Source organism: Uranotaenia lowii, chromosome 3 (assembly GCF_029784155.1).
Source record: "Uranotaenia lowii strain MFRU-FL chromosome 3, ASM2978415v1, whole genome shotgun sequence".
NCBI lineage: Eukaryota > Metazoa > Arthropoda > Insecta > Diptera > Culicidae > Uranotaenia > Uranotaenia lowii.
The window spans coordinates 199,311,068-199,329,515 of NC_073693.1; the positions used below are offsets into that span (position 1 = coordinate 199,311,068).

Here is an 18,448-nt window from a genome sequence, read left to right on the forward strand (position 1 = left end):
CTTTTATTTTAAATATAGTTCCATGTATAACCGCAGAACAGATATATGCTTAAAAGATCTTAAGTATATCGAAATACTTTATACTTTTATAAGTATATAGAAATACTTTAAAATGTATTGGGAATAACACATACCTACGAGTCCGACTTTGATCCACAAAAAAGCCAAAAAGCAAACTAGTCTAATGTGTAGGTAGTACCAGAAGGAGCTTTAAGATTTTTTTTTACTATACAAATGTTTTTTTTTCTCATTAATTTTATATTGTTAAATGATTTGAATTTCTGATTTTCGTAAATCGAACTTCTGAACTCTTTTTTTTTGCTTATCTTTATGTGGAGCTATCAAAAGCTCTGGTTTAAAGTTTAATAGTGGTTTAATTTCCAATAAAGTTGGGGAGCTGGGTGGATTTTCATTTCCGCTTCCTGCTCAATCAAACGCACAGTTCAAACGATTGTATTCATCCGTTTGTTGAATGCCACCCGTCTCTAGCTGGCAAACAAGTGAATCGTTTCGCGGGCACGTTTAGCTGAATTTCGGTGGTGGTATTTTGTATGATGGTTAAGTTTGGTACACATTTGCCTTTTTTTTCGTTTTCAGGGAACCGAGCCCGCAGGTTGGTAGCCGCTGCTTGGAGCTTCAGTGCACTCTTTTCCGTCCCAATTGTCTATTTCTACGAGGAGCAGATTATTCAGGGTGAGTTTAGTCTAGGGTTGGGATACCATACGTACTCTTTTAAATGTAGGTACAAGTACTCTTTTTGGAACGAGAAATGGCGTAGGTTTTTTTTTTGTGAAATTTTATTAAATGTACTTTTTTTATTTAATAACATTTTAATAGAAAAAAGAACTTCCAATTTGTGAAGTTTGTGTACTACATCTTAGCCAAGAGTTGCCAAAGAAATACAATTAACAACTCACTAAAATATTCTGTTTTGTAAAGGCATCTTCAAGTCGAACGTAACAGTGAGCACAATAAGCGCCCTCAAGTATGCAAACAGTAATCCAAATGCACAAAAGCAACTTTCTTAAATGCCTGGTACACAAATAAAAGGCGCATAAATAATGTTTGTTAAGAGAGTAAAATGCGTGTCTTTGAAAACACTCTTTTTGAAATGCAGTATCATGATTGGTGTAGTTTGTCAGCACAATAACAAACACTATTTTAATATCTTCAATTAATCCATTCAGGAATATTAAACCCCTGACTTTTCACTTTTCAGTAGTCGAAAAGTATTATAAAAAAAAATCTTTTTGTCACGTTTATCACACAGCTTTTAACAAATTGGCAGTTTTTGATCATATAACGTTTCCCTCCTTCGGAAAAATGATCTCAATGTACTCTTTTTGGCGTTGAAGGACATGGTAACCCTAGTCTAGCAAGTACTCTTTTTCGATCGAGAAACGGACGTAGTCTACTTTTTGTATTTGTAATTTGAGGAGTGCACTCTTTCTTTTTGTTGAAAGACATTCAGCTGTGAAATGATCTTATTTCTTTGAGTTAGTTTTTTTCCGTATCTCATTCATCAATATTTATAATTGCCACATGAGTTGTATGATAACTGATGATTAATACCTTCCTGTCTATAAAATTCAACAATTAATCCAATACTTAAAACCCTGTTATCATAATGGTATCTTCCATATGTCAAACTAAACTTTGAAGGCAAAAACGCATTTATGTATACTATGCACAATTAAACTGGAGGCGATATGCACAACAGCAACCTGCTTAGAAACGAAACAATAGCTTCGTTCAATCGTAAGTAGCGATTGGTTTCGACTAGTTTCTGTCAAGTGGTCGTTGTTCAACGGGCTCATGTTTTGGTCGAAACAGGTCTGGTCATTGTTCAACGGAGTAAGTTGAAATCGATCGAAACTAGTCGAAACCGATCCAGCTCGAAAGCAGGATTCATTTCTACCACACTAACACACATGCAGCGTGTGTGTCAGACAGAGAGCATGTTTTTGTTCCGTTTTCGCCGTTTCATTTTCGTCAAGTGCTCTGGATGTTTGGATTCAGTCGGTTCTGTGTGTTTCGAGTCGGTGGGATTGTCGCTGTGCTAACTCTTCCTGCAGTGCGGTAGAAGACGTTTGCACTTGCCCCGGATACCTTATAGATTTATTTGAATGGAAGATAAAATTACGAAATCTGGTGTATATATTTTTGTAGCGTTTAAATAGCTGTAGGAAGCTGACGCTTTGGAGGGAAACTAGGCTATTGATACTAAAAAACTGTCGCCTTTGTTTTTGATTATAAATATTGAACAATAAATGGCTGTTTTATCCTGTTTGAAATACCAGCACAAGGGGAAGAGTCAATTCACCTGACTAATTAAAAAAACTTGAAAATATCATTTTTGTCCAATTAGCCCCCAGTAAAGGTAAAGGGCTTGATTTTAGAATAAGCAGGAACACGGAATTGAAATTTGTTAACCTACTTCACTCGCTAACAGTTCGAATATATCACTTGAAAATTCATTTCAAAAACTTAAAAAAACAATCCATTCAATTGGCCGCCAGTGATAAAAAATATTAAAAATGGTTTATAGGAAAATAATAAAAGGTCATAATTCTCTCATTATTGACCGGAATCCATATTAGCTTGTTTTCTGTTACGCGTCTGAATTTTCCCGTGATTTGTTTCGGTCTGTCTAGAAATTCGTGTGCAAAACGCACAAAACATGCATTAGTATTGGTGTAAGTATGTTCAACGGACGACCTGGTTGAAATCGATCGAAGTCAATTGGAAAGAGACAGATTACCAACTGTCAAAATCCATTCCTACTTGTTTCGACCTATTTCAAACTGTTTCGACTAACTTCCATTGAACACACATAATGATGACAAAGTTATTAACATCTTAAGGGGGGGTAGGGTCTAACGGGTATAAAAAAAACACCATTTTCACGATTTTTTTCTAGAGCAATCGTTCAAACAAATGTATTCAATTTTTTTGCATTATAAAAGCATTGTTAAAAGAACATTTAGTATTTTTTTCGTAGAAAAATATTGAAAAATGAGCCGGTGACGGAGCACTTTCGAGGATGCCTTTTAGAAAACAGGATTTGCGGTGGACACTGTATCTCAGCACAGAATCATCTGAAGTTAAAAAATCAGAGCAAAATATTTTTAATAGATGTTTTTCTGGACCCCAACGTTTTTATTTAACTTAAAAAAAAAATTTATGAAATTTTGGTGGCTGTTTGAAGTAAAAACTACGATTTTTCACGAAAAAATACGCCATTTTTTATCTGTAAAATCTCCCCAAAGTAAAAAAATAAAAAAAAATAAAAACGTTGGGGTCTGGTATTTTACATGTAGAAAATATGTTCTAAATTTGAAAAGAATATGATAAGTAGTTTTCAAATGATGATGTCCACGGACTTTAAAAATGTGCTTTCGAGAAAAACGCGTTTGAAGTTTCTGCTCTTGCTTTCTTGCAGTATTAGATAGGAGGAGATAAAGGCCTATAATTTCTACAGTTTTGCTTCAATTGACTTGAAAATTTGACACAACATGAAATGTTTCACAATACGAAAATAAAAAAATAAAAAAAATCGATTTTTCGAAAGTGTTACGACCCTACCCCCCCCCCCCCTTAAGGGCATCAACATAAATCAAAACTAGCTTTTAAATTCTTTTCATCTAATTTATTATATTACATTATATAAAAATACAAATTTAATATGTTGTGATCAGGCTTCGGATTCATTTGAGAGCAAACACCCACGGAGCTCAAATCTGCTCTCACTCTTTAGGCGGCAAGATGGAATGAGAAGGAGTTACCATTTCCCTCAATGATGCAATGCTCCTAGGGAGTTCTTTTTGTCTCTCGCTCTGCTCTAAAAAGATAAATGAGCGCTCTACGGGAGAGCTCCCTAGGAGCACGCTTATAAAGCAAACGTTATGTGCTAGGTATCTGGCTGGCCCTTGTTCGTTTTTTTTTTTTTTTTTTTAAATATGTCTTTATTTGTATCAAATCATCATTACACTTATATTACATTATTGCATTAAACTAGGTGTTCAGCTCAATAATGAACTGTTCATAGCCCTATAGTTAACTAGATTATAAAAATTTATTTATAAGATTTAAATTTGCTGAGCGCAATCAAGTTTTTAATGTAGGAGAACATCCTGTAATAGCAAAAATATTTTATACTTAAAACTAAACACTATCCTAAAATTAAACTAAACATAAAGAGAACGAATCTCTGCGATGGAAGACTGCATCGATTTGCCTCTGAAGTTGGAGATAATTTTGTTGGCCATCTCTCCGATCGATTCAATGCCCGCAATCCGATGAAGATCTTCGGTGCTGTGCCAAGGTGGAAGCCGCAAAATCATTTTCAGAACTTTGTTCTGAATCCTCTGGATGGCTTTCTTCCTCGTCGCGCAGCAGCTAGACCAAATCGGAACTGCATACATTATCGCTGGTCGGAAAACTTGTTTGTAGATGAGCATCTTATTTCGCAGACACAACCGGGATTTCCTGTTGATGAGAGAATAAAGAGATTTAGTGTATTTATTACATTTAGATTGAATATCTTCAATGTGATTCTTAAAAGAAAGATTCCGATCAAGTGTGAGTCCCAAGTACTTCACGTGATCAGACCATTCTAGAGAAACCCCATTAAAAGTTATGGAATGATTTTCATTAGGTTTTAAAAAATTTGCTCTTGGCTTATGGGGAAATAAAATAAGTTGAGTTTTGGAAGCGTTAGGAGAAATTTTCCACATTTTCAAGTAATTCAAAAAGGAATTTAAATTTTGTTGCAATCTACTGCGTACCACCCGTAAATTTCGACCTTTGGCTGAAAGCAAAGTATCGTCAGCAAATAATCTTCTACCTTTTCCTTCTGGGACATCAGGAAGATCAGAAGTAAAAATATTGTATAAAATAGGCCCAAGTATACTACCCTGAGGGACACCAGCTCTAATGGGTATCCTTTCAGAGCATGAATTTTGATAGCTTACTTGCAAAGTTCGGCTAGTCAAATAATTTTGAATAATTTTGGTGAGATATACAGGAAAATCAAATCGAGCTAATTTAGCTACTAAACCTTTGTGCCAAACACTGTCAAAAGCTTTTTCAATATCAAGAAGAGCAACACCAGTTTAATAACCCTCAGATTTGCTAGCGTTAATCATATTAGTTACACTCAAAAGTTGATGTGTAGTAGAATGTCCATGACGAAAACCAAATTGTTCATCAGGGAAAATAGAATTCTGATTAATGTGAATCATCATTCTATTCAAAATAACTCTCTCAAATAGTTTACTTAAAGAAGGAAGCAAACTAATTGGTCGATAACTTGAAGGCTCTGAAGCACTTTTTCCAGGTTTCAAAATTGGAGTTACTTTGGCATTTTTCCATTTATTGGGAAAATAAGCCAAGTGAAAACATTTGTTGAAGATTTTAACTAAAAAATTTAAAGTGCTTTCAGGCAACTTTTTAATAAGAATATAGAAAATCCCATCTTCCCCCGGGGCTTTCATATTTTTAAATTTTTTGAAAATCAATTTAAGTTCATCAATATTTGTCTCACAAGAACTTTCAAACACAATTTGCTTAGAAATAATATCATCAAATTCTAGGGAAATTTGAGCATCAATTGGACTTACAACGTTTAAATTAAAATCATGAGCAGACTCAAATTGTTGGGCTAATTTTTGAGCTTTTTCTGAATTAGTTAAAAGAAGTTTATCCCCATCTTTCAAAGTAGGAATTGGCTTCTGGGGCTTTTTTAGAATTTTAGTTAATTTCCAAAATGGCTTTGAGTAGGGTTTTATGTCCTCTACTGCTTTAGCAAAATTTTCATTACGAATGAAATTTAAACGACGTTTGATCTCTTTTTGAAGGTCGCAATAAATTAATTTCAAATAAGGATCCCTAGTTCGTTGAAATTGGCGTCGACGAATGTTTTTCAGTCGTATCAAAAACTGAAGATCATCATCAATTAAAGGTTGATTAAATTTATGTTTAACTTTAGGTATTGAAGCGGCTCTAGCATTGACTATTGAAGTTGTCAAATTTTCTACAGCCAAATCAATATCTTCTATTGAATTCAATGGAACGTTTACATCTAAATTACGTTCAATGAAATTCATATATCGCTCCCAGTTAGCCTTTTGAAAATTAAAAGTTGATTTTAAAGGGTTTTCAATGGGACTTTGGGATAAAGAAAAAGTTACTGGAAGGTGGTCTGAATCGAGGTCCGCATGAGTAACTAATTGACTACAATGCTCGCCTAAATCCGTTAGAACCAAATCAATTGTGGAGGGATTTCTAATTGAAGAAAAACAAGTATGCCCATTAGGATATTCAACAGTATAATAACCTGCAGAGCAGTCATTAAACAAAATATTCCCATTTGAATTTGATGAAATATTATTCCAAGATCGGTGTTTTGCATTAAAGTCACCAATAATAAAAAATTTAGATTTATTTCTAGTGAGTTTTTGTAAATCTCCCTTCAAAAATTTTTTCTGTTCACCGCTACATTGAAAAGGCAAATATGCGGCAACAATTATAATTTTCCCCATAGAAGTTTCTAATTCAATTCCAATTGTTTCTAAGACTTTTGTATTGAAAGAAGGAAGAAGTCTAAATTTGAGACGACTATTGATGACAATAGCTACACCCCCACCTTGTCGATCAAGTCGATCATTTCTTAAAATTTTAAAGAAAGCATTGCTTTTCAAGTTATTGTCTGGCTTTAAAAAAGTTTCAGTGATGGCAGCAATATGTATGTTTTGAGTTTTCAAAAATAAAAAGAACTCGTCTTGGTTAGCCAGCAAAGATCTAGCGTTCCAATTCATAATATTTAAACATCTATTTGGATCCATGAGGGAATCGTAAAGTCATAATAATTTTGTTAGCATAATTAAAAGAAGTTTGGAAAGCTTCAAACATTGAATTTGCTTTCAACATAAGTTGCATCATTTCCATTAAATTTTGATGCAAAAATTTTAATTTTTCCTCAGTAATCTCACCCAAATCAACAAAATTGTTAGAATCAGAAGAGGAAGGAGAAGAAAAAGTATTTGAATTTCGGGGATTTTCCCAAGCCTTCGCATGAACGTTGAGACTTGGTTTTTTCCCATTTTTATTAGTTAAACCTGAAGAGGGAAACCCATTTTCAACCACCTCTGAGAACGATAAACAACGAGTCTGGGGCGCAGAATCAGCCCAGGTAACATTAAAATCACTTCGGGTATTACCCAGCCGTGATTCCAATGTAGGCCGAGGCTGACTGCGAACAGGCATGTTGTTTGCCGGTCTGACGTGTGTAGACGAAAAAGAGGAAGGAGGAGAAGAAACTTTTCTGGAAACTTTGGGGTTTTTCCTAGAAGCAACAATTTTTGCCCTGACGGGACAATCTAGAGAATTCGAGGAATGATTACCTGCGCAATTCGCACACTTAAAAAATTCTGTTTTTGGCTTATCACCACCAAAAAGGCATTTAGATTTTTCATGATCGAATGAGCCGCAAAACATGCATCTGGCATTCATTCTACAATTTTTAGTGCCATGACAAAAAGCTTGACAACGACGACATTGCGTAATATTTTGTAAAAAATTGGTATGGGATTTACGAAAAGGTTCAAATTTTACTCGACAATGAAACATAAGACGAGCCTTTTCCAAAATTTTCAAATTATTGACCTGATCCTTTTTAAAATGGATCAAATAAAGTTCAGGAGCAAAACCAACACTACTGGTATTATTCGTGTTGGTTCTTTTCCTCATTTGAATTACTTGAGTCGGAGAAAAACCTAACAAAGAATTTAATTCAGTTGTGATCTCATCCGGTGTCTGATCGCCGGTGAGACCACGAAGTACAACTTTAAAAGGACGATCACCTCTAGTGTCGTACGTAAAAAATTGGTGTTTTTTATTATTCAAATAATTTAAAATTTTTTGAAAATCATTAAAAGATTCCGCCAATATACGAGCAGTTCCCCTTCGACCGATCTGAAAAGAAATCTTCACATCCTTGACGGAAGTGACGATTTCTTTTCGAAAGGCATTGAAGTCAGGAATCGTGACCGTTATTGGTGGAATCTTTTCGTTTTTAAGAGTATAAGAAGAAGAAAAAGGTTTCTTAGTACTCTTATCAGAATTAAATATGAATATTTCCTCATCACCAATGTTATGAAGGACATCGAATGAATTGGAAATTTCAACTTTTTTGGCAGATGGCCCTGGATTAGGTTCAGCAATCCGTTTTCTTCCGGCCCTTGAGCCGGCCGAAGACTTCCCCATGCTGGAAAGAAAAGAGAAAATATGAATAAAAGAAAATGAAAATAATTTTAGCACTGAAAAGTGCTGATTGAAATACAGGTAAGGAAAAAATAAATAATGTAAAATGTTCCTGCAGGTACACAGCAACGATACGATGCTCCGGCGTACGTGTTGACGGCTCAACGGTACAGATGGAAGTCGGCCCTTGTTCGTTTGTTTTGGTTTACGCCGGCGGTGTCATTTGGGAATAATTTAATACGAATAGTAATAGATAGAACGTGTCCCCGCTGATAAGTTTGTTGAGTAGAGTGGCCCTAATAAGCAGATTTCTGTATGAAGTTTGCATGAAAAGTTTAAGTCTGATAGCACAAGAAGGAATCGCGCAACGAGCCTCAAGTTAGTAAAGAAATTTGAGATATTTTGTTCGCATAGCTAGTATATCTTCAATATAACCGTCATACGGGGTATCATGCAAAAGCAGGGATAGATGCTATTTTTATACACCACAACGCTTATTCAATTTGAATAAATATTTCTAATGTAATAAAATTATCATTTAATGATAATGATGATTACTCAAAAAAAATATTATTTTTTTATTCTCATTTTCTCAAATAAAAAAAATGAGCAATAGATGTACAATTTTTCACATTTTTCGATGTCCTATAACATTTTACCAAGTTTGACGGATTGGCTTAACGATATCACATACAAACTTTAACTGCTTTTATCACCCTGTAAAACTGCAAATGCATTTAAATAAATAAATAAAATATAATTCAGTTACCACTATGGGCTTAAATTCATCAAATTTAAAACTCGATTTCATATGCTTGAATATGATTGTTTTGCATCACGCGTTTGTTTATTTCCAAATTTCATCTATCATAACATGAACTTTTATGATTTAAGCTTGTTGATTTTTTTGTAGTATTTTTACCCCTAAATTTATGCAGCACCCTTATGCTTTTTTTCAAATTATTTTTGACAGAGCTTTTTTTGAATATGATTGTTTTGCATCACGCGTTTGTTAATTTCAAAATTTCATCTATCATAACATGAACTTTTATGGTTTAAGCTAGTTGATTTTTTTTGTAGTATTTTTTTACCCCTAAATGTATGCAGCGCCCTTATGCTTTTTTTCAAATCATTTTTGACAGAACAAAATCGAAACTTAATAAAACTAGTGCTTAATACGTTATGACATCACAAATATATCTAGAGCTAAAAATATTCAAACGTTTCCATTTGTTTTTCCATTAAAAACAAGTTGCATCTTGCCCCTTTTTAGTAGGGTGATAATCGCATATTTTTGTAAATTTAAAAATAACTTGGGAAACCAATAATTTTTCAGACTACGTTAATTTGATGTCCTACCAATAATGATTATCTGTGTACGTTAAGTTTTTAGAAGCCATTCAAGGTGAAAAGTGTGCAAGGTGACCCAGTTGACGGTACTTTTTTTAACACCGGCCGATTTCTTTGTAATACATGTTATTTGAAAACCAAAAATACGACAAACGTTTTAAATGATCATTGAATGTAAATTAAAGTAATAATGTAAACGTTGTTAAAGTTAAAAATTGTCTAAAACTCGCCGCACAGCCACCCCACCAGCCAGCCAGCAGCTGTGAGCTACTTGAAGCAATGAAATATGTACCTAACTCGAACGCAATTCTGAATCGTCACACGCAAAGTGATTTCTCCCAGGGAGGCCTCTTTGGGAGGAACGCAGAGCCTCTGGGAGAGCAAAGAGTGACTAGCGCTCTTAGAGATTCTGGCGTTAGGAGAACCGAGAAAGAGTTATTTTCGACTGCCAGGAGTTTGGGAGTTCCTCCTCTATGAGTGGTACTGCTCTGCCTCTTTTGAGTCGCGCCTCAGGATTCGTCCGAAGCCTGGTTGTGATGTACAAATGTTCCATCGAACCTAGAGATACCATACGTACTCTTTTAAGAGTACATGTATCTACTCTTTTTCGATCGAGAAATGGGCGTACTCATCTTTTTGTGAAATTTTACCAAATGATCTCTTTTTTTGTTGAAATACATTTGATCAGAAAAAAACCTATGTATATCTTCCATTTTATGAGATTGTTTCACATTTGATGCAAAAACTACTGAGGAATACAGCTTACAACAAATTACTTTAACATCTTGTTTTCACTAACATGCATATTTTGTCGTAATAAAGTTAAGTATGCATACAGAAATCAATATGTACACAATTTAGGTAACATGCTTAAATGCGCACAAATCTCATATAATGATTGTAAAGGAAATGCACGCGTCAATAAAAAAAAATTGAAATGCATTGTTTTATATCGCTTTTTTTTGTAGTTTTTCAGCATAATCAACATCTAAATACTGCTATCTCTACGAATAATCAAATTTTTGCATAACCTCAAAAAATTTACAGTATGTATATAAGTATAAATGTCTAGGTTTCCGATTACAGTATATCACCGCTTATTCAAGTTAGTAGGAGCCTCATCAGATAAAACGAAATACATGAACATGAACATCCTTTTTCTTTTGTTTTACATACCTTCCGGGCGCATTGCATGCTCGATAATTAAATGAATCTTGTATTAACCTAACCTGATGGCTGGGAGCTCACTGTAGTTAGATAGTTTCTTCTGACTTTTTGGGCATATGATCTCAATGTGCTCTTTTTGGTATTGCGGGATCCGGTAACCCTAATCGAACCCTGCTGTTGCATGATGCCTTGTTTAACGGTAACAATTTTCGAACTAAACTGGAATGCGCCTTTGAACATGCAACTAGCAACCAAACAGTAGACAATAGGCAGCAATTTTCTCATAAGATTCGTACAATAATCTAAAGAACGAATAGGAAATATTGTTCAAGCAAAAAGGAGAAATAATCTATGTTAAAATATATTCATAATGGTTCTGTATATTACGAATCTTGCAACTAATTGGCGGAATTTGAATGGCTTTAAATATCCTGGTTTCTTCCTCTTCTCTTAAATTTTTTGGAATATTTTAATTCAATGTATTCTTTTTGGCGATGCAGGATGTGGTAACTCTACCCTAGCACAGGGCCATTAAACGTGTTGCATTGAAACACCACTAGGTAATAGTGTGAACAGAAAAAAGGGCAACTCAATGGCGACACAAAATTGTGCTGATGTATAGAAGGTTGATTTTTTAACAAAAAAAAAAAGCATGTTAAAGGATGGCAATTTCGGAATCAGTGTTTCTGACAGTTCAATCTCCCTGTTTGTTCCCCCGTCATACATTTTTTTTCCTTCTACGTTCTTTCCAGGAAGGAAGCAGTGCTGGATCGAGCTGGGTGAGCCATGGCGCTGGCAGATCTACATGTGTTGGGTGGCCAGCTCGCTCTTTGTCCTTCCGGCGCTCATCATTTCAGCATGTTATGCAATCATAGTCAAGACGATTTGGGCCAAAGGAGCCATTATGGGACCAATCGGTATGTGACTGGACGAAGTTATTCAGACCAGAAGAGATTGAATGCCATTCTGTTACTCAGCTCTTGTATCTTGTACCCGTTCTTTTCTTAACTGCAGATCGAACCCGCAATGGGATGGCCGATTTGGCGAGCAGAAGGGCCAGCTCCCGGGGAATCATTCCAAAGGCAAAAGTGAAAACAGTCAAAATGACCATCGTGATAGTGATAGTCTTCGTCCTCTGCTGGTCACCGTACATCGTGTTCGATTTGCTGCAAGTCTTCCAGCAGATTCCGAAAACGCAGACAAACATTGCAATAGCGACCTTCATCCAAAGTTTGGCGCCCCTCAACTCGGCAGCTAATCCACTGATTTACTGTCTCTTTTCGACGCAGGTGTGCCGGATGATAAAGTAAGTGTGTGTCGTACTCGTTACATATTTTCACAATATTTAAATGAAACTTTGCACAATTTTTACCGCATCAATTTGAATGGATCGATGAGGTTGCTTTATTAATCAGTTACAAATGAATAATCTTAAATAATAATAAAAAAAATGAACAAATCAAAATCAAACATTGAACAGTCCTAATAAAAATTGAAGATGTTGCGTTATAATTGGAAGATAAAGATTGATAAAAGTTAAGCGTGGGTTGAAGAACTAGAAAGGAGAGAAAGAGATATTGATGATTCTGTAAACGAGTTTTGGCACGAAAGGTCGGTATTCAAATTGATGCGGTAAAAATTGTGCAAAGTTTCATTTAAATATTGTGAAAATATGTAACGAGTACGACAATGGCGCAGTCTACAGGTAAAACTTACGCCAGGTAAGTTTATTATTATCCGAGGTATCGTGAGAAACCGCGTGAATGATACTTTGTTTACTCGTAAAAAAAAAGTGCAAAAGAAGTAGAGTGATGTATGAAAAAAAAAAACAAAGGATAAATTGGTATCAGAGAGTGAGAACATCTAAAACTGTAAACAGTGGGATTTTGTGAAAACTCTGGCTTATTTTATTTCGAGAATTTGCCAGTTGCGAATCATTCAAAAAAGTATTCAAGCGCTGAGTTCTGATGAATTGAATTTGGTAATTGAAAGTAGAGAACATGTTTGATTGATTATAATCCGATGAAAGACTCGGAAGATAGGACGTTGATCCGATGCTAGACTCGGAGGATGATTTGGTGATCCGATGAAAGACTCGGATGATTGATTAATGACCCGATGCAAGACTCGGAGGATGATTTGATGATCCGATGAAAGACTCGGAAGATGATTTGATGATCCGATGAAAGACTCAGATGATGATTTGGTGATCCGATGCAAGACTCGGATGATTGATCAATGACCCGATGCAAGACTCGGAGGATGATTAGATGACCCGATGAAAGACTCGGATGATTGATTAATGACCCGATACAAGATTCGGAGGATAATTTGGTGATCCGATGAAAAACTCGGATGATGATTTGGTGATCCGACTGAAGACTCGTAGAATGATTGGGTGATCCTCGGACTCGGATAATTGATTAATGATCCGATGCAGACTCGGAGGATGATTTGGTTATCTGATGAATACTCTGATGATTGATAAGTGATCCGATTGAAGACTCGGATGATTGATAAGTGATCCGACTGAAGACTCGGATGATGATTTGGTGATCCGATGAAAGACTCGAATGATTGATAAGTGATCCGACTGAAGACTCGGAAGATTGATAAGTGATCCGACTGAAGACTCGGATTATGATTTGGTGATCCGATGAAAGACTCGGATGATGATTTGTTGATCCGATGAAAGACTCGGATGACTGGGTAATGACCCGAAGCAAGACTCGGAGAATAAATTGGTGATCCGATGAAAGACTCGGATGATGATTTGGTGATCCGAAACACTCGGATGATGCGAGACTCGGATGACGATTTGGTGATCCGATGCAAGACTCGGATGATTGATCAATGACCCGATGCAAGACTCGGAGGATGATTAGGTGACCCGATGAAAGACTCGGATGATTGATTAATGAACCGATGCAAGATTCGGAGGATAATTTGGTGATCCGATGAAAGACTCGGATGATGATTTGGTGAACCGAAACACTCGAATGATTAATTAATAACCCGATGCAAGACTCGAAGGATGATTTGATGATCCGATGAAAGACTCGGATGATGATTTGGTGATCCGATGAAAGACTCGGATGATGATTTGGTGATCCGAAACACTCGGATGATGTGAGACTCGGATGATGATTTAGTGATCTGATGAAAGACTCAGACATCAGTAAATGTTCTTCTTCATTTTCGACAAATTTAACTGATATTTTCTTAACTGTGATGAATGATTAGGGTGTTATTTAACCGATAAATGTTAAAGACTCCGAACAGTATTCAAATTAAGTATACGAGATATAATCCAAATAAGTAAACAACATTTGGAAAAGAATGAAAATAAGACTCGATAGAAAATATCATGAGGAAGAACAGAAAAGAGAAGAGAAATGAGAAAAGCAGTACAGATAAATGGAAAACAAGGAAGCGAAAAACGATAATGTAGAAAATAATTAATTAAAAAAAATGAAATGCTAAGGAAAAGCGTGCGTTTTTTGGAAGAAAATGAAAAATATGAGTTATGCGTTAATTGAAAATGCCAGAATGATGCATCCAAAAATAGAGATTAGGCGAAGAAAGTTGAGAAAGAAGGGTAAATTCTTTTAAAATAGAAACAAGTTAAGAAGGAGAAGAGATACTAACGTTAAAATAGGGATTTTCCCATTTAATTTGTATTCGGCTGAAAGACGCAGGTTGTTTAAGAAAAACTCTTTTCAAAAGATTTCAATCTGATTAAAGACAATAAAAACAAATTGAGTTCAAAGTATGAGACTCGAAACAACCAACACTATACGTTTTATTTCATGTTCTGATTTATCGGAATTTTAATGAAAAAAATGTTTTTTTTCCCAAATTTTACTTCTGTACTATAATCAATTTACAGAATCGGACATTTTTTGATACAATATCAATAAACGTTGAAATCGTTAATAGAGGATAAACTTAAAACATGGCCTCGTTCAAAAGATTTTTGTTTTACAGTGATATGATGATCTAATCCAAAAATTAAGTGAGCTTTTTATCAGCATGAGGTCCTTAAGAGTAGAGGCGGGTAGTATTGTGGTGGATATAGTAAATGGATCGATGAGGTTGCTTTATTAATCAGTTACAAATGAATAATCTTAAATAATAATAAAAAAAATGAACAAATCAAAATCAAACATTGAACAGTCCTAATAAAAATTGAAGATGTTGCGTTATAATTGGAAGATAAAGATTGATAAAAGTTAAGCGTGGGTTGAAGAACTAGAAAGGAGAGAAAGAGATATTGATGATTCTGTAAACGAGTTTTGGCACGAAAGATCGGTATTCAAATTGATTGAAAATCAGCTATTGATTGTTATGTAGGTTTATTGGTTTATCAGTTATGAAAGATGGATTTTACCCAAAATTGATCAATATAAAAATTTCCACACGTTATATTACCGAAACTATGTAGAAGCGATAGCCGAAATATGGGAAATGTTTTGAATAAAGGACGCCAAACTCTTACAAAATCAGTTGAAACATAGGCATCAAAAATGCTGTTTCACTGTGTAATCGTTACAAAATTTTTGGTTTGAATCACATAATTACAGATATTGTTTTTGTCGAGATATCAGAATTTCGCTGAGTTCTATCGATAAGAAATCTATAATCGTTAGCCCAGTTTTTATTATAAAATTTAACTTATTTCTGTCATTGATCAAGAACAAAAATATTTCAATTCATCATACAATTTGAACTTTGTTTGAAACGAAAAATTAAGTCTACCTCTTTTATAACGTGTTTCCGATAAATAAAAAGAACTCAATAAAAATCTTAAATCCTAAAGTCAACAATCTGGATGATTATGGGTAAAATACAACTGCAAACAAGCGACGTGCATATCAAGTTATTGATATATCATGTTTTTGGTTTAGTAGGGACTGCTATTTTATTTTTTATTTTATAATTAACAATCTTTCGTAGAAAAAAATTGTGAAATAAATTTGATTTGAGATTAGCTCCGCGGGCCGCACAAACATGAATCGAGGGCCGCATGCAGCCCGCGGGCCGCGGGTTGCTCACCCCTGCTTTAATAGATTGTAATAACAGAATTTCTGCAACGTTAGTGATTCAAGAATTATTTGAAGGTTTTTCCGTGGCACAAGACACAATTTAATTTTTAAATCGATTGAAATAAAGATGAAAAATCATAACTTAAAATAAAAATTCTCTTGGCTAAAAGTCAGAATTCATTAATTTTTTTCTTTCCAAAAAATCTTTTACTGAATCACAGATGACGCCTTTTTACACATGTCGTACTCGTTACATATTTTCACAATATTTAAATGAAACTTTGCACAATTTTTACCGCATCAATTTGAATACCGACCTTTCGTGCCAAAACTCGTTTACAGAATCATCAATATCTCTTTCTCTCCTTTCTAGTTCTTCAACCCACGCTTAACTTTTATCAATCTTTATCTTCCAATTATAACGCAACATCTTCAATTTTTATTAGGACTGTTCAATGTTTGATTTTGATTTGTTCATTTTTTTTATTATTATTTAAGATTATTCATTTGTAACTGATTAATAAAGCAACCTCATCGATCCATTTACTATATCCACCACAGTGTGATTTCCGAACATTCCTATATGACCTTCATGCTGCTTCCTGTTTCTATAATTATGAATAATACTATCAGGAATTCCTATGATCAAAAGTAACAGCTAATACGCACATCGTTATTCATGCACTGAAGATTCCACGATCGCTGGTCACAATTTCATTTTTTTTTTTCTAACAATCGGTGATTACTAATACAGCACGTTTTCCCAAAAATATCACCAAAAATTTTGAAGTTATGCCTTTAGCCTTTGTATCAGTTCTACTTTCGCATCTATATGAATACTTTAAACAATACCAGACAATTTGACAATGCAATTTAACAATTAAAATGCGAAAACGCTAAGTAATAACCATGTTTGAGCGGCAGACAGACAAATTGGTGAACCTCGAGATTTCAGTCATTCGCAGACAAATTTGCACTTGGTTTGTCTGAGATTTCGGTTTCTTCGTAATAGTTGTAGTTGTAAATAGTTGTGTTTCGAAAAAAAACTCTGTTATGCAAAATCATTTTCAAAACTCACCCAACTACTCCTTCTAACAAATCGTGCATCGGATCAAACGAAAAGTTGTGATCATGAAATCTGAAAATATTTAGGATCTTGTAATGAACAGTCTCTTAGCATAACGCACATTTTTGGAACAATCCTTGCTGCTTGAAGACGGTCTAAATTCTCTTGAAAGCTTTCTTCTGTACGTAGAGGAAAGCTCCAAATGTGCTTTCAATGTTCTCGTGATATAAAGGTTAGCTGAAGGTTCAAATATTCCATGTACAGTAGACTGCCCCAAATGACCTGACTTTTGAAAAAGTTAAACGCTGCAGGCTATAATTGATCCTGGGCTTAGTACAAGATCTCATGCCAAATTTGGGCCAGATGGGACCAAGGGAAGGAGTCGCTCAACGAGCCTGAAGTTTGTATGGGATTTTGAGACATTTTGTTCGAGAGGAACATGAGATACCAGTTTTTCGTCAATAACTTTTGTCTCCTTCGACCGAATTTTTTCAAAAACGGGTTCTCATAAAGCCTAAGTTATGACAAATATTTCATCTGTAGGTTGCATGTCAATTAGAATTAAGATAAAAAAAAGTTTTCTAATATTTGAGTTTAGATGATATTCACTTGTTAGTTCGGAAAGAAGTAAGGACGGAAAAATTCTTGACAATTTAAAAAAATTGCATAACCACAGGGGCTTAGGAACATGACTGGACGATTTGTGATGCCAATAAAAAGATAAATTTTCGAAAAATAGGTCCATTTACAGTCTTTTACAGTCTTCATTTTCGAAGCATGCACGGTAGCAGAATTTCCAAATAAATTTCTTTGAAACGTAATGCCTACATTTAAAAAAAAAAAGCAATTTCAAACTTAAACACCCATTAACTCTAAACAGAATAAAACACTTTGTTGAAATCAATTAACAATTAAACAACAAAATATAACCATCATTTTCTATCAAAAGAAAGCTGCAGCAAAAATATTAAAAACGTGAGAAAAATGACCTTTTTTCGAAAAATTATCATTTTATTGGCATCATAAAGCGTTGGTCCATGTGTTTTTCGATCTATAAAAAATTGTTGGCGGTTGGGTATGAGACTATGAGAGTATTCTTCTGAGACTTATGTGAAGTTAAGGCCAAGTCCGAAACATTTCAAGCTTATTGAAATATTTCCTTTGAAACTAGAAAGTGATGCCAGAATAGCAAAATCATGGCAGAAATTCATACACCATATATTTTATAAAGATTAATTGCAACAAAATCAAGAATTATGCACGCAAATATTGTGAGACAAACTTGACAATGGTCAGTTGTGAGTGGTAAGGTTTAAAAAAATCATAAAAAAAAATTATTAAAAAAAAAATTATTTTTACTTTATTTTATATTATTGAAAATATTCGATCAAAACTTGAGAGATAAAAAACCATATCAGCATCGTTTTATAGACTGCATTAATGTATGAATTATGACCGACAATTTGATATAGGTGAGACATCTTGAATTATGCTGAGTTTCGAGAAATCAGCAACTCAAATATTCTATAGAGGATTTATTTGAAAAAAATCTATCGAC

General features: G+C 34.5%; 1 protein-coding gene across 4 annotated transcripts in view; it reads left to right on the forward strand.

Moving 5' to 3' along the window:
• The window catches only part of LOC129751256 (cardioacceleratory peptide receptor-like), a 305,152-nt gene that overhangs the window by 260,591 nt on the left and 26,113 nt on the right, over nucleotides 1-18,448 (forward strand). For all 4 annotated transcript variants that reach the window (XM_055746644.1, XM_055746643.1, XM_055746645.1 and 1 more), the window contains exons 7-9: nucleotides 598-693; nucleotides 11,532-11,696; nucleotides 11,794-12,085. In XM_055746644.1, the coding sequence (XP_055602619.1) occupies nucleotides 598-693; nucleotides 11,532-11,696; nucleotides 11,794-12,085 (553 nt within the window). The remainder of the gene's footprint in view (nucleotides 1-597; nucleotides 694-11,531; nucleotides 11,697-11,793; nucleotides 12,086-18,448) is intronic.